Source organism: Amaranthus tricolor, chromosome 9 (genome assembly GCF_026212465.1).
Source record: "Amaranthus tricolor cultivar Red isolate AtriRed21 chromosome 9, ASM2621246v1, whole genome shotgun sequence".
Lineage (NCBI taxonomy): Eukaryota > Viridiplantae > Streptophyta > Magnoliopsida > Caryophyllales > Amaranthaceae > Amaranthus > Amaranthus tricolor.
The window spans coordinates 21,343,252-21,358,542 of NC_080055.1; the positions used below are offsets into that span (position 1 = coordinate 21,343,252).

General features: G+C 34.5%; 2 protein-coding genes across 2 annotated transcripts in view; both read left to right on the forward strand.

Annotated features, from left to right (window-relative positions):
* The window catches only part of LOC130824479 (uncharacterized), a 5,664-nt gene extending 1,982 nt beyond the window's left edge, over positions 1-3,682 (forward strand). Inside the window, exon 3 of the mRNA XM_057689510.1 lies at positions 3,241-3,682. Within this exon, the coding sequence (XP_057545493.1) occupies positions 3,241-3,493 (253 nt within the window). The 3' untranslated portion in view covers positions 3,494-3,682. The remainder of the gene's footprint in view (positions 1-3,240) is intronic.
* Positions 3,683-7,666: 3,984 nt separating this feature from the next.
* LOC130824480 (adagio protein 1-like) lies at positions 7,667-14,599 on the forward strand. The gene is made up of 2 exons (XM_057689511.1): positions 7,667-8,447; positions 12,229-14,599. Exons 1-2 carry the CDS (start codon positions 8,218-8,220, stop codon positions 13,850-13,852), a joined length of 1,854 nt encoding a protein of 617 aa, XP_057545494.1. The 5' UTR covers positions 7,667-8,217; the 3' UTR covers positions 13,853-14,599.
* The last annotated feature ends 692 nt before the right edge of the window (positions 14,600-15,291 follow it).

A 15,291-nucleotide genomic window follows, 5' to 3' on the forward strand; every position in this document is an offset into this window, starting at 1 on the left:
TGAGCGGATCAATTCTTGGTCGAGCGGAGGATCAAAACAACTACTAACTTGGTCGAGCTTGTTCACTCGATCGAGCAGAAGTGTATACCAGTCGAGCAGCTCCTAAACACCTCTCTACGTCATCATACACATACCTACACACATTCATACACCATCACACATCATCATACTCCATTGGTGCACTCAAATTCACACCAAAACTCCAACATTAAAGAACCAACTCAACCAAAAGTTTAAGCTGATGGTTGAGCCCCTAGTTCTTTAGATAGTCATGCATTTTCTAGACTTTGCAATATACTCTTGTATTTGAGTGAAAACAGAAAATGTTTAGGATCTTTTTGTTCTTTTTGTCATTGCAAATAATGCTGCACTCCACAATCTTTCCTTTAACCTTCTTGGTCCTATCTTCCAAAATATGTCCCAATGTATCAAACAAAAGTGTAAAGTAGGCACAATCCTTGGGAATATCAATGATACATACCATCTGCAGAGCATTTTGGCAAGTGTAAACAAATTCCTTCATGAGAAACTTATCAAGAATCGATGCTGTTGTATTGGGGTATAACTCTGCTGATGTTATAAATCGTGGTTATAACTCGAGTTGAGGGGCTCTCTTTGATCGCATCTCCTTATAATGAGGGTATTTATCTGCCTTTATTCCCACCCTTCTCAGACCCTGCTTCTGCCTCTGAGCAGACTCATAGGGATGATGAAGATGATGATAATGTTATAAATCGAGGAAAGTAAAAAACAACCCAAATACACATGTTATGGAATCTAGAATGCAGCACAGACCCTTCTCATACCTAGCGGAAAATTTTTCACTTGAATTAGAGGGGTAGTTGAGATTCGAACCAGTGACCTCAAGTTGCACTAGCTCTGTTACCATGTTAAGAAACCAATTCAACTAAAAGCTTAAGTTGATGGTTGAGGGTGCAGAATATGCTATATATTCTAAATGTTAAAACAAGTGTCAGTATTCATATGAATGACGTTAACTTTGAACATTTAATCGAACATGCTTTGTCTTGTACTTTGGAGAGGGTCGATAAAGATGTGTCGTATGTGAACGGTTTGAAGTTTGGAACGATAGATGAGGGTTGCTTGATCGAGGCAACAAGTGGAGAGCAGTGCTGAAGTTCGCTCGACCGGTCGAGCGGTTCATAGCCGGGTCGAGCGAGGAGTGAGTGGGTCGAGCATAATGGTTAGAACAAATCAGTAGCTAGTCTGAAGGCTCACTCGATCGAGCGAGATAGTGGCTCGACCGAGCGAGTCGAGCAGTCAGCATTGAATTCTGTTTTGGTTAGAATTTGTAGTGATTGTGCAAAAATGTGGTGCATTACTCTATTGTTTATTGTAATGCTTATTGTCATAGTTAATTGGGGTGTTAAATGTGCTTTATAGTGAGTAATTGAGAGGTTCTAAGAATAATTATCACCTTTCACTATAAAAGGGAGTAACATTCATAGAACAAAAACCACCTCAAACGCACGTATTGAGAGTAGTCTAGTGCATTGTTAAAAACTTGAGAGTGTTCTTACTTTGCTCTAGTATTTTGTGATATTGAGAGATTGTTCTCAAGACAAGGGGAGGTTTATTACATTGTAATTGTTGAATTCAATTTAATAAACTATATTTGAGGGGAGGTATCCAAGATACCTCATAAAACACTTGTGTTCATCTTTGCTTATATTTTTCATTTTGTTTTTCATTGTTAAACCTCTTTGAGGCTTTCATTTCACTAACAAAACGCAATGCAAGCTTATACGAATGGTATTCTCTATTTCTCTTTGATTCCTATTGACCCGACCCTATTCTTCAACTGATTCCTTGTCCTTTCCAAAATTAGAAAATGTAGAAAAAGTTTTGATATGATTATGATCTCGAGAGGGACTCAGAATATGCAGTAATAACAAATCTTGAGACATTCACCTTGCATTGTTTTGTTAGAGCATTTGAGGGGATTATTCTATTACAATTGCATAGGATAGACCTTTGCAAAACCTTTTCAGCTGTTTGGCTTTATCTTTTCAAGTGCAATTCTTTTATGCAGATTCCTTCTCTACTGGCTTATCCCCGTATGTTTCAACCTATACCCAGTGTCTTAAAAATCAGAACTTGAATATTAATCTAAGTTTGCTACAACTTGCACTTTGGAAGTGTGTCTGTGTTTCAGAGCACGGCCTGACGCCTTAATTGTTTGCATCCTAACTTGTTTAAGCTAATACCTGAGCTCAGTGCCGCTTCTAAGCACAAGTAAGGTAGTCGACTGCCTAAGGCCCATAGAAATGAGGGGCTCAAATATTAAATGGTACTACTATTCAGGCCCAATTCTGAGCAACACTTTTTAAGTGATTTGTTTGTAAATTTTTTTTATATTTGAAGTAATTTTAGAATATAATGATATTATATATTTTGTCTAGAATTAACTTTTTTAAGTGGAAAAATTTTTATCTTTTGATATGATGAAGGGTCCTATTTTGAAAGACAAAAAAATCTCTAAATTCTTTGCTCCGCCCTTGCATCAGCTTGCTTGATACTAACTAATGCATACTGTTCCGCCCCATTAGATTCGCTAAATTCATATTCCTAAGCAAGAACTTTTAGGGAAAAATGTAGCCAAATGGGATGAACTAAACATTTAAGTGAGATCAAGATGCAATCATCAGGGATGATAATTAGTTAACTAGTTAAGTTTCTATGTAGAAGTATAGAAGTATCGGATGCAGGTTGTGAAACAGATTTCCCATATCATTGTAGATAGTTTTGCAATTGTCTTGACCCTATGTTTCTATCGCATTGAGCTCAAATGTTTTATAATAACGCTGTGATACAGTGATGCAAACGATATTTTGCACTACCGTCTATGAGAAATGATGGAGGAATAAGAGAGATGGTTTTTAAACTACTTTTACTTGTCATATTACCCTTCTTATGCTGAGACAACTTAATTACTTTCCGCTCAAACCCTCTTAGTAGAGTATATAACATATCTTGGGACATCAATCACCAGCTTTAACTTTTGGTTGATTTGGTTCATTGACATAGTATTAGAAGCCCGCGTGACAAAGACTTTGGTGTCAAGGGGCGTGTTAAAATATAACATATCTTGAGGCCTCAACCATTCGCATTAACTTTTGTAGTTGAGTTGGTTCCTTAACCTTTAGTTTCTGATAGTTCCAATCACTATAACTATCCTTTATATGATGGCTTTGGGCTAATAATGGGTTTTTACTGCAGGACCAATATCTATGTGAATCCACCCGTAGCTCCACCACTTATCGGTGGCTATGGATATGGGTTCGGGTCCCCATTCTATGGTGGATGGGGTTGGTCTCCATTTTCATTCTTTGCGCCAGGCCCAAGTGTAGCAGTTGGAGTCGGTGGTGGATTTGACCTCATCGTCTGGTTCATGATCTTTGGAGCAGTTTCGACTATTGCTAGGAGATTCTTCAGCCCAAGGGATGATGATGATGACGATGACGATTTTTAGAGGATCACTGTGAGTTTTGTACTATAAGATGTAAGGAGGCCAGTCCAAAATTCCATATGTATAATTGTATATGAATGTTGTAATCAGAGTTTTATCCTGTGAGTCCATAGCCCTTCCTTCCCTTTAAGATGTAGGAGTATAATTCTTGCAACATGGAATCATCTTTGAAATTGTGTTTTTGCTGGGGAAGTTAGTCTATCACCTGAACGACAGTAATGAAAGGGAAGGGATTCTCCTTTTCGGGGCTCTCTCGTTTATTTTGAGATCTTAAAGTGAAAAATAAAAAATGCTCTTAAAAATTTAAGGCGTAATAAATAATATAATATTTAATTTATTTTTTATTATTATATTTTAACTATTTTATAAAAAAAAACTAATAATTCATAGTACATAGCAAAAAATTATAAAGTATACCTAAATTTAATTCAAGTTAATATTAAATTGATAATATATAGATAATTACAATTAATAGTAGTTGCTAATGAGAAAATACATTTTTAAATACATATTATCTATCAATGCACAAGTCATTCTTCATCGTTACGTGATTAATTGGTAGTAAGAAAACCAATTCGAAATAAGTCAATGTTATACTTTTCTTTTTTGATTCTACAATTTTATATTTTTATAATCATTATAATACAAGCATAAAATATTCAAATATGAGTCTTTCTCATCACATTTTAAAATTTTATTGGGTTATTTACTTTGGTTTTTTTACGTGGGACTTGCAATAATTTTAGTTTTTTTTTTTTTTTTTTTTTTTTTTTTTTGCAACACCTCTTTAACAAAATGCATCATATGATCCAAAAATAATTTAAGGACTTGATTTTTGAATATTTTCTTGCTTTTGTTATATCCAAAGCTAGAGATTTGAAGTCTTCAAGCCAAAATAATAGCTTATTACCTACAACAACATTAATTTAGGAAATATTTTTCACTGAACACAAAAGTGGAAATTTTAATCCATTCTAACTCTATTTTAGCAAATTATTTGAGAGTACAAGTATAGGGATGACAATTCAGTCAGAATTCGCCACTAATCCGACTCCGAATAATTATAGAGTCCGATTTAGAGACAGACCGAAGTTGAAACTCATAAAAAATTCAATACTTCGACCCAACTCCGACTCCTACCCTACTCTAACTTCGACTCGACCTGTCACCCGACTACGAATTTGATTTTAAGCCATTATTTAATTTAAACATATGAACTTCATATTAAAAACAAAATAATAATAATAATAATAAGTTTATTCAAACCAAATTTGCGAACATGACATCTATTAAACGTTAAATTCAAGTAAAAAGTCTAAACGTCAAAGTGAACACGTATCAAAAAATTTCATATTAAATTTAGTTTACAACGACAATAATCTTCCATCAATATAAATTATGTATAAAAAATTATGGTAAAAAAAGTGAACATGTATTTAATTTCAACTTCATACTTTTATATTTTAAACACTCTTTAGCTTTTTTTTCTCCTCTTTTATTATCAAACTTCTTCAACTAAGCCAAAATCTCTTTATTAAACTCTATTATTATTAAAATTATAAGAATTATGATTAAAACGATCAAAATTATTCAAAATTCACATAAATATGCAAAATTAATAAAGTAGCATAAATTTTCCTAAATATATACAAAATCACTAACAATAGGCATCATAAAGGAGTATAAATAATGTGAATGAATACAATAATTTACATTTATCATGGTCCGTCCACGCACTTAAAACTTCGACGACTCGCAGGTCGTGGAGCCTTCTAATGCTTATATGTATTCTGATAGTTTTAGCCATGAGGTTTGTTGGAGAATGAGAAGTATGCGGTGAAGATGATGATCATGGTGTTCTCTATGTCTTCATTTTAATCCTAACTAACCTTGATTGATTGATTCTAGCTAGTTAGCTTATTTGTTTGGTAAAGAGGTTGAAGATGATCACATCTTGGCATTTTATTTCTAGTTTATTGTTTGTTATGCATCCTCCATCTTTTGTCACATTTACATAAAATGTTGGTGACATTAGTTCTTTAATTCCTTTCTATTAGTGTTTTCTACCCTTAATTAGTCACCATTGTACATAATCTTGGTGACATTTTGATTTGTTTTCCCTATTTTGGTTATTTTTAGTCCTCTTTATGATGTCTTCTTATTTCTTTTTGGTTACTTGTTTTTTTTTGACAAATAAAAATTATTTGATTTATCAGAATCAAAACTATACAATCAAAACTTGGAACTCAACCGAACTTAATTTGCATTAGCATGGAAGCGAGACCCATATTCTATAAAGGGTTTCCCCCCAGCCACTCTTCATGTGCATAAGAGTAAGGAGAGCCCAAAGACACAAAAGCAAAAACGCCAAGAAAAATAGAACTATAAAGAGCATTAGAGCTATACAAGACAACTAGCAGCCCGAAAAAGAAAAACAAGCCGAAAACAAAAAAAAGAAAAAATCAAAGACTGCAAAAAGTCATTTAGAAGCCAAGACATAAGTCTTGAGCAAGCTAATCAGTACACCAGGATCATACCATACAGCAATGAGTCTGTCTTTGACAGCTTCCTAGAGATACTAGCCACCACAAAATCAGGTCTTCTTACCAAATCATCCCAGACAGCTACATTCCTACTTTTCCATATAAAGATGATAGTAGAAGCATAAATGTGTTGCTCAGTCTTATTTCATCTACGTTTCCTGAAATCTATGAAGTGCAAAGGCTTAAATCGCATGCCCATCCATTTTCTCATATCCTCAAGGCATTATTGAGTAGTCACCCCTTTTTGGTGACTTGTTATTTCTCATACATTACATTTTTTGATCTACTCCTCTTTCGTAGCTATATTTGTTACTTGTTTCTAACTACCTAAATTGGAAATTATATATCATCATATCTTTAGCTGCCCATCTTAGGCAATTGTTATTATTTCACCTTGTATTCTCATTTTTGTTTTATAATGCATCGTAATTCTTTGAGCCTTAGTCGGTTCTTTGCGACATTCTATTTTTATAATGCATCGTAATTCTTGTGCTTGGAAATATTAATATTTCTTGGTCTGTATGGATTTGCTCCATGATAGAGATAATAAATCTTTTCTATTTTGGTATGGGAAAATAGTTTGGTATGAAATGCCTTCATCTATAAAAGTTTGCTAAATTTACAATTTTAAATAGTTTTTTAGAATTTTATTTATGTTTTAAATTCCTAACTATATTTAAATTCTAACCAGCTCAACCAATATTACTTTTTCATTAAAAAGTAATCTTTTCTCTACGAAACAATCCCATAAAAATGAAAACTAAATAAGGTAGCTAACTCACCCGAAATAGACAATACTATTCTCCAAATGGTGGGAGTTCTAGTGGTAAATAACTGTAATTCACCAAAGTATATCAATACTATTCTCCAAATGGTGAGAGTTCTAGTGGTAAATAATCGTAATTCATCAAAGCATTGTCAATACTATTCTCCAAATGGTGGGAGTTCTAATGATAAATAATCGTAATTCATCAGCTATAATTTGCCAAAATGACAAGTATCCCCTCTATATCTTAATTTTATAAGTAAAAAGAACACAATAAGAATAAACTACACTAGGCAAATAACCGTAATTTACCTTATTGTTAAATCACTAGTGGGTGACACTATATGAAATTGACTGAAATTTTCTAATAAATAGATAGAATGGCAAACCCAAGTTCTAGTGGTAGTGTCAAAGTGACAAGTGCCACCTTCATGTCTTGATTCTCACAAGTCACATGTAAAGCACACAATAAGGATTAACCTAGAAGGCTAGAATAGATAAAATGACATAACCACTTAAAGCATTTCGTACTAGAACTATTACCATTTACTCTTTTCTATCTATTTATATTCATAAGAAACAAAAGCAACAAGTACAAAAACACAAAGGAAGTCACTGACAATCAAGATTCAAGAAGAATGAAGGTTTTACAAGCAAGATACACTAATATTTTTTAGTCTCTTTAAATTTACTATCTTTAAAACTCAAAAACTCCTTATATATTTAAATTTTAAATAATTGTAAATTACAGCTTAAAGTGTAGGAATTTTGCGAATTACAACTTTAATATTTATTTTTTACGAATTTTGATAATTTTGGTGGTCGGAATTTTAGATTAAGTGATTGAAGTAATGCGTTTTTCGCCTGAATCTATAAATTTTGATATTTTAATGGCCGTAATTCACAATAAATAAATATTAAAAATTATAATTCAAAAAGTATTAAATTTTAAGGTTATAACTAGCAAATTATTCTTAAATTGTAAAATACAAATTCAAATGAAAAAAAAAATATTACAAGATACTCATAAAAGAATTGGTAAATAGAAATATCTAATTCTGTTGTGAATTGTGTGCTGTCCTGTCTTTTCCTCCCCAAAACAAGCTTCGCTTATCCAGCAAGCGTTTAAACACAACTACAACTACAACTTTCTTCTTCAAAACCCCATCTTTCTCTCTCCTCTTTTAGATATTTTCATTTATCATCATTTTCCTATACAAAGATCTTTTCTTTTTAGAGTTTTTCTTCTTCCTATTTCTCTTGTACTTTAATCTTCTCTTCAAACCCTAAATCACCCACCTCTTTTTTTGAATTTAATTGCAGTTTGGAGAATTGGGGGAGTGTCATTTCCTGTTTTTTTGATTGGATTTTTGATGGGGTGAACTAAAAGTGAGGGAAAAAAGATTAAATTGAAGAAAATGATGCAGTGGGATAGCAGCTCTTCTGAAGATAGTGGTGATGAAGAGGAAGGATTTTTTCTTGATGATGGAAATTCTATGCCTTTTCCTGCTCCGAACCTCCTTCAAACGACGCCGTGTGGGTTTGTTGTTACTGATGCTTTGGAAACTGACCATCCTATTATCTATGTTAATACTGTCTTTGAGATGGTTTCTGGGTATCGAGCTGAAGAAGTTCTTGGTCGCAATTGGTACTTCTTCTCTATATCTAACCTCTTATTTGTAAAGTAAACTGAATTAATGGGGAATTTTTTTTTTTAGGTTTTAATTGATATATTAATTTGGGTTTTCTGATGTGATTGTTTTTTGGAAGGGGGGTTTGGAATTGTGAATGATCGTTACTTTTTGGTAATCTTCTTGTTCTTGTTGCATTTTTATGTGAATTTGTGGAAGTTTTTTTGTTGGAATTGTAGGAAAAAGTGTAATGAATTTCATGTGCTCCAAAATGCTTCATCTTTGTTTATCTTTGTTTTGTATCTCAATGGTTAGGCCTGAGAATGTATGCTTAATTTTGAATGTTTGAAGGGTAACTCAGAAAGGGTAGTGCTTAATAGTGAGACAAAATAGTTGTTTATAGTTCTACAAAGTTTTTGATGGTGTTTTAGGAGTTTTTAGGATGATTAGACATCAGGGTTTTCTGGAACTTTCTGGTGCTTTTCTTGAATCCACATTTGTGTTATCCATTGCACTTGAGCTGAAGCCATAGACATATATATCAGTGGTTTAAAATCCTGTCCTACTGCAGCATTTTCGTATGCGACTTTACCATCGTGTTGTGCAGTATGCTGTACTGCTGCTCTTATTAAAAATTTCAGAGATACTATCTAAATTTGTATGAGGAAATTGAAGTGCTTTTTGAATGGCGACAAGTGACTTTATAAAATTGTATGGGCAAGAGTGTCTCTAATATAGTGGATTGAGTTTGGAAGTGAACCTTTTGTCTGGACAAGTTTAGTCTTATTTGCGTCAACGTCGCTGTCCTAGCCTGTATGTTGATCACTTGAGGTTTTTCTTCAATTTAGGTTGAGTTTGATGGCCCCAACTCAAAGTTAGCGTAGTATCTTGGTCTTGTCCAGTTTACTTTTAACATGGATTTGGTTCCAATTAAGCGTGCATTTTGGTTATTGTCTAATTGTCCTAAGTTTTGTTTTGCTGGATATTATGTGTATTTAGTTTATATTGTGAAATTTGATTTTGAAATGGTCTTCCTGTTGTTCTCAACTTTTGGTTTTAGAGATTTGTACTTGAGCTGTAGCTTTCGTGTAAATGGTGCGACTTTCTTTAAGTATCCATATTTGAGCTATTAATTCCTTGGGTAAGAAGTTTAGGCATGCTTGGATTATGAGTATGCGACTAGTGGATGGTCACGCTCACTCCCAGTTTGACAATGATGAATAGCTAATCTCGAGATAGTTCGTTTCTTAGAGGAAAGACATTGATTGTTTGGGAGTATGGGTGGAGCAAGATAGTTTGTTTCTTACAGGAAAGACATTGATGGGTGGAAGAATGGGTTTATGATGCTCAATTCTCGTTTTAACTGAATGACAAAAGTTCATATATTTTTGTATTGGATTCGTGTTTATCGTAGACAAATATAGTATTCTCATAGGAGTCTTGTTCTTGCATTAAACGTTTATAGTATTATGATATTCCTTCATGGATTGGGACACAGAGCTCACTATTGCAAACCTAGATGTCAAGTGATTGTTCTAGCATTAGACGTTTATAGTATTATGATATTCCTTCATGGATTGGGACACAGAGCTCACTATCGCAAACCTAGATGTCAAGTGATGCAAACCTAACTGACAAGCATTTAAGTTCGTTTCGGATTACCTTTATGTTGATACTAATCTATCCCCTTCTAATTGCTCCACAATCACAACAATACCAAATCCTTAATCTCATGAACCAATAGTCCAATGGTTGTCCAAATAAATTCATCATTTTCATTCATTTCAATTTTTATATCTCAACTTGGAAGTCTAAATCCTTCATTTTCTTTTTCACTTTTGCCTTTTAGGTCATCTTCGGTCTTTCTTATCATCTTTTTAAGTTCTCTGAATTCTAACTTCCTATTTTCCTCATCGGTTCACTAATACCCTGACTTTGCACATGCCTAAACCATCTTAAACTATTCTCTTTCATCTTTTCCTCAATATTCACCACTCCTAAATCCTTTGTCATATCTTCATTTTGAATCTTATTCCTCAAGGTGGCACACTTATCCATGGAGGCTTTTGCATTTTCTACACATATCTTCGTACTATGATCCTTTCTAAAAGACCAACATTATGATCATATTGTAGCTTTGCCATCGATAAAATTTGTCTATATCCAAGGAGTTGTTAACTATTTTTGCCACATAAACTCAATTCAATGGGTCACATTTTGTTAGATATCCTCGTTACTGAGGAATATAATCCCAACGTATTTGAAGAATCCACATGGAGCGATTATTTTCTCTTCCAACTTTTGAGTGTTTTTACTTATCCCAACGTATTTGAAGAATCCACATGTGCCAAAGTGACACTTCATGTGCTCCTTTTTACTCCAACATAATTTAAACCCTCGTTGCTTAACTCTTATCTACATTGTTCTAACTTAGCAGTAACCCCTTTGATAGTCTTATTTACCAAAACAATGTAGCTAGTAAACAACATGCACCAAGGCCCATCACCTTGAAACGATCGAGTAATCTCATCTAGGAATACCGCAAAAAGAAAGGGCTTAAGGCTAGACCTTGTGATCGGAAAATTTTGTGTTGCCCCTTGACATGCCTTTAAATTTGTCTTCATTTCTCGATACATATTTTGCATTATGTTAATGCATTTCTCGTAATACCCTTTGTCATTGCCCACCTAAGCTCCCTTGTCGTATGCATTATATTAATGTCTTTCTCGTAATAACCTTCTTCGTCATTGCCCACCTAAGCTCCCTTTGTCATTGCCCACCTAAGCTCCCTTTGTCATTGCCCACCTAAGCTCCCTTGTCGTATGCCTTTTCCAAAAAGTGCGCCTTGTAGGCTCTAAAATATTGATGCTCTTAGTCTGGTTCAACGAGATACAATAGGTGCATACTTTTTTCGTTGCACTTTCTGTGCTTTTTGTGCCTTTGGTTTTTTGAAAAATGTGTCTTCACAATATGTGAAAGAACAATCAGAAGGAAAAAGAGTTTTTTTTTTTGAAGAGGGGGAAAGAAAAAGAAAAATCAATTGCTCTTGTTTTTTCAACTAGAAGTTTTTGGAAAAAAAAAGCGCTCCACCTATGAAAATCTTGCCCTTTCGCCTAGGCTCTAGGACTTGGCCTTCCAAATATGCAAATTTAAATTTTCTTCACCTGTGATGACTTATGTTTGTAATTGCCTATTCTATATCTAAACAGTTGCCATTGTGCAAGAACTTTGTTCCATTTTGTTTGCGGTTCATGGGGCTATAACTTTTGTATCTAAAGAAATGAAACCTCTACCCTTTTGCGATTTATCTATTTGAAAGTGTTTCATAGGACTCATTTATGGAAATACATCTTGTTCTTATGCCAAACGAAAATTTTTTGGTAAATTGCTACATAATCATTCTTCATTACTATCTATATTAATCCTTGCAGTTAGGCATACCATGTTTCCCTTTGGATTAATGTTTTACATTGGCTTGTGTTTGACTTGAAATTTGCTACTCTTAGTATCCCTCTAATCATGAATTTGTTTAAAATAGACGCTTGTATAGTTGTATTCGAACTCAAAGATTCATAATTAGAATGTTACACGTGGCACTTGACTGATTCCATCAGATGATGGCGATGTGTTTACTTTTGGACCTTAAAAGGTAGTCACATAAATATATTGAACAAGATTTTATTTGAGGAGTGTAGTTAGAAGGTAGTTAATGGGAAAACTCTTTATTTAAATGTGTGTCATGCTTTTCCTTACTGAGACATATGTTTATTACATTTGACTTATTATGTTGCTTTGCAGTCGTTTTTTGCAATGCAGAGGTCCATTTGCTAAAAGAAGGCATCCATTGGTGGACTCAGCTGTTGTTTCAGAGATAAGGAGGTGCCTCGACATAGGGGTTGAGTTTCAAGGTGAACTGCTCAATTTTAGGAAAGATGGCTCTCCTCTTATGAACAGATTGCGGCTGGTTCCTATATACGGAGATGATGTAACTATAACTCACTTTATTGGAATTCAGTTATTCTCTGAGGCTAATGTTGATCTGGGTCCACTCCCTAGCTTTACGGCAAAAGAATCTATAAAGTCATCTGATCTTTTTCGTTCTGGTCTTTCATCGTTTGAACCTTTTCGCTCTCGGGAGCGAAACATGTCTTTTGAGCTTTGTGGGCTTTTTCAACTGAGTGACGAAGTTGTTACTCTAAAGATATTATCGCGGCTGACACCGAGGGATATAGCTGCTGTGGGGTCTGTTTGCAGGCGGCTTTATGAGTTAACAAAAAATGAGGATCTTTGGAGAATGGTCTGTCAAAATGCTTGGGGTTATGAAACCACACGTGTTCTAGAGACTGTTCCTGGGGCAAAGAGAATTGGATGGGGCCGGCTGGCCCGAGAACTGACTACTCTTGAAGCGGCAACATGGAGGAAGGTGACTGTTGGTGGTGCTGTTGAGCCCTCACGTTGTAATTTCGGTGCTTGTGCAGTTGGAAATCGTATTGTCTTATTTGGTGGAGAGGGGGTTAACATGCAGCCTATGAATGATACATTTGTGTTGGATTTAAATGCTAGCAACCCCGAGTGGCGTCATTTCAAAGTGAGCTCTCCACCTCCAGGTCGCTGGGGTCATACTCTTTCATGCGTGAATGATTCGAATCTGGTTGTATTTGGTGGCTGTGGAACTGAAGGCCTGCTTAATGATGTTTTCGTTCTTGATTTGGATGCCAAGCAACCAACCTGGCGTGAAATTTCCGGACTGGCGCCTCCTCTTCCCAGATCATGGCACAGCTCTTGTACACTTGATGGGACCAAGTTAATTGTATCGGGTGGATGTGCAGATTCCGGGGTACTTCTGAGCGACACGTTTCAGCTTGATCTCTCATTGGATAAGCCTGTATGGCGAGAAATTCCGGCAGCATGGTCCCCACCATGTCGTCTTGGCCACACATTATCCGTCTATGGTGGGAGGAAAATCTTGATGTTTGGAGGTTTAGCTAAAAGTGGACCTCTTCGTTTCCGTTCAAGTGATGTTTACACAATGGACCTGAGCGAGGAAGAGCCTTGCTGGAGATGTGTCACTGGAAGCGGGATGCCAGGAGCTGGAAATCCGGGAGGGATTGCTCCTCCTCCCCGGTTAGATCATGTGGCTGTGAGCCTTCCAGGTGGCAGGATCCTGGTGTTTGGTGGATCAGTGGCTGGTCTTCATTCTGCCTCACAACTTTATCTACTTGACCCAACCGAAGAGAAGCCAACATGGAGAATACTAAACGTACCTGGTCGGCCCCCAAGATTTGCTTGGGGACATAGTACCTGTGTTGTCGGGGGCACAAGGGCTATAGTTCTTGGCGGTCAGACCGGAGAAGATTGGATGTTAACTGAGCTTCATGAGTTATCATTAGCAAGCATGGTGAAACAGGAGGAGCAGCTATAGGAAAAGCATTATTCTGATAGTAATAAAAATGGAGGATTTTCACTGAATTTGAAAAGTACCGACAGCCAATTTACTGTTGCGATAGAATCGACAATCGACAATCGACAATCGACATTGACATCAACCGTGGATTGATGGGTACTCGTGGATTGACGTTGTTCTGCTCTCTGGTTCACATCATTGTCAGATCGACTTCATTCCAGATTTGGATTTTTGGGATTCGTATGAAACGAAAAATATGTGAATCATTCTTCGTTTTTTTACTGCAGATCTTATAGGTGGGTTAATTGTCATAGTTTTAGAGTTTCACTTCACTACTCTTGAAGTTCAGGTTCTTCTACATCCCGAGCCTTCCTTTTCTTCCGTTTCTTCCACTGTTTTGAGGTCCGTAGTATCTAGGAGCATGGGCGAACAAATAATTCCAAAAAAGAAAAAATAAGAGGAAACAAACCCCTTGATTAAACCTTGATGGAAAGCGGGTGGTTCAGTATATATATATATTATATATATATATACCAAGTAATGTACTACTTTTGTGTATGCATTTGTAGTGAGAAATACTGTATTTTTCTCGTATCTCTTTGTACAACATCAATCTTCTCTTCAGGTTCTACAGACTCTGAACCGAGCAGAAGCTGAAGTTGAAGTTTGGCTTTTTTTTCTCCGCACTTGATTGTTTTATATTTTTGTGACGCCTTAATTTTGTTTCCTTATGATAATATCTGATCAATTAACTCTTCGTATAAACTTTAGTCTTCTTTCATATACTCCTACTACTTATAAATGGATATAATCAAAATGATCTATACCTCAATTCTTTAGAAAATAAAATAGCCGCTTTTAAAAATCTTGACAAAAAATTATTACTTTAACATGTAAACATGTTAATATTTTTGACAAAAAGATTATATTTACATGAACTTTTCCCCCAAAACAGAAAACTTAAAATAAAAAAATAACTTTAGTATCAAAAGTGCTACTTTTTGCAAAAAAAAGTGTCAAGAATGACAAATTATTCTTTACCAAAAAAATTCAGAAAAAAAACTAATAAATTAACATAAAATTATGTTGCTTTATACATCAAAAAATGTTACTTTTTTAAAAAAAAATTACACATGTGATATATATATATATATATATATATATATATATATATATATATATATATATATATATATATATATATATATATATATATATATATATATATATATATATATATATATATATATATATATATATATATATATATATATATATATATATATAGGAAGCAGGGTTGTTCCTGATCATAGATAAGATAGGCATTTGCCTAGGGCTCAAAGTTAGAGAAGGCAATAATATTTAAAAATTATATTTAATGAAGTAAATTCTTAACAATATGCAATTTATGATTATTTCTTTTCTCAATTAAGTATATATATAATGCATCTACATTT

Bases quoted from the DNA above. Each gene is read 5' to 3' on its own strand.
- LOC130824480 (XM_057689511.1), top strand. From the start codon at position 8,218: ATGATGCAGTGGGATAGCAGCTCTTCTGAAGATAGTGGTGATGAAGAG. The intron at 8,448-12,228 runs GTACTTCTTCTC...GTTGCTTTGCAG, and splicing joins GAAGTTCTTGGTCGCAATTG to TCGTTTTTTGCAATGCAGAG.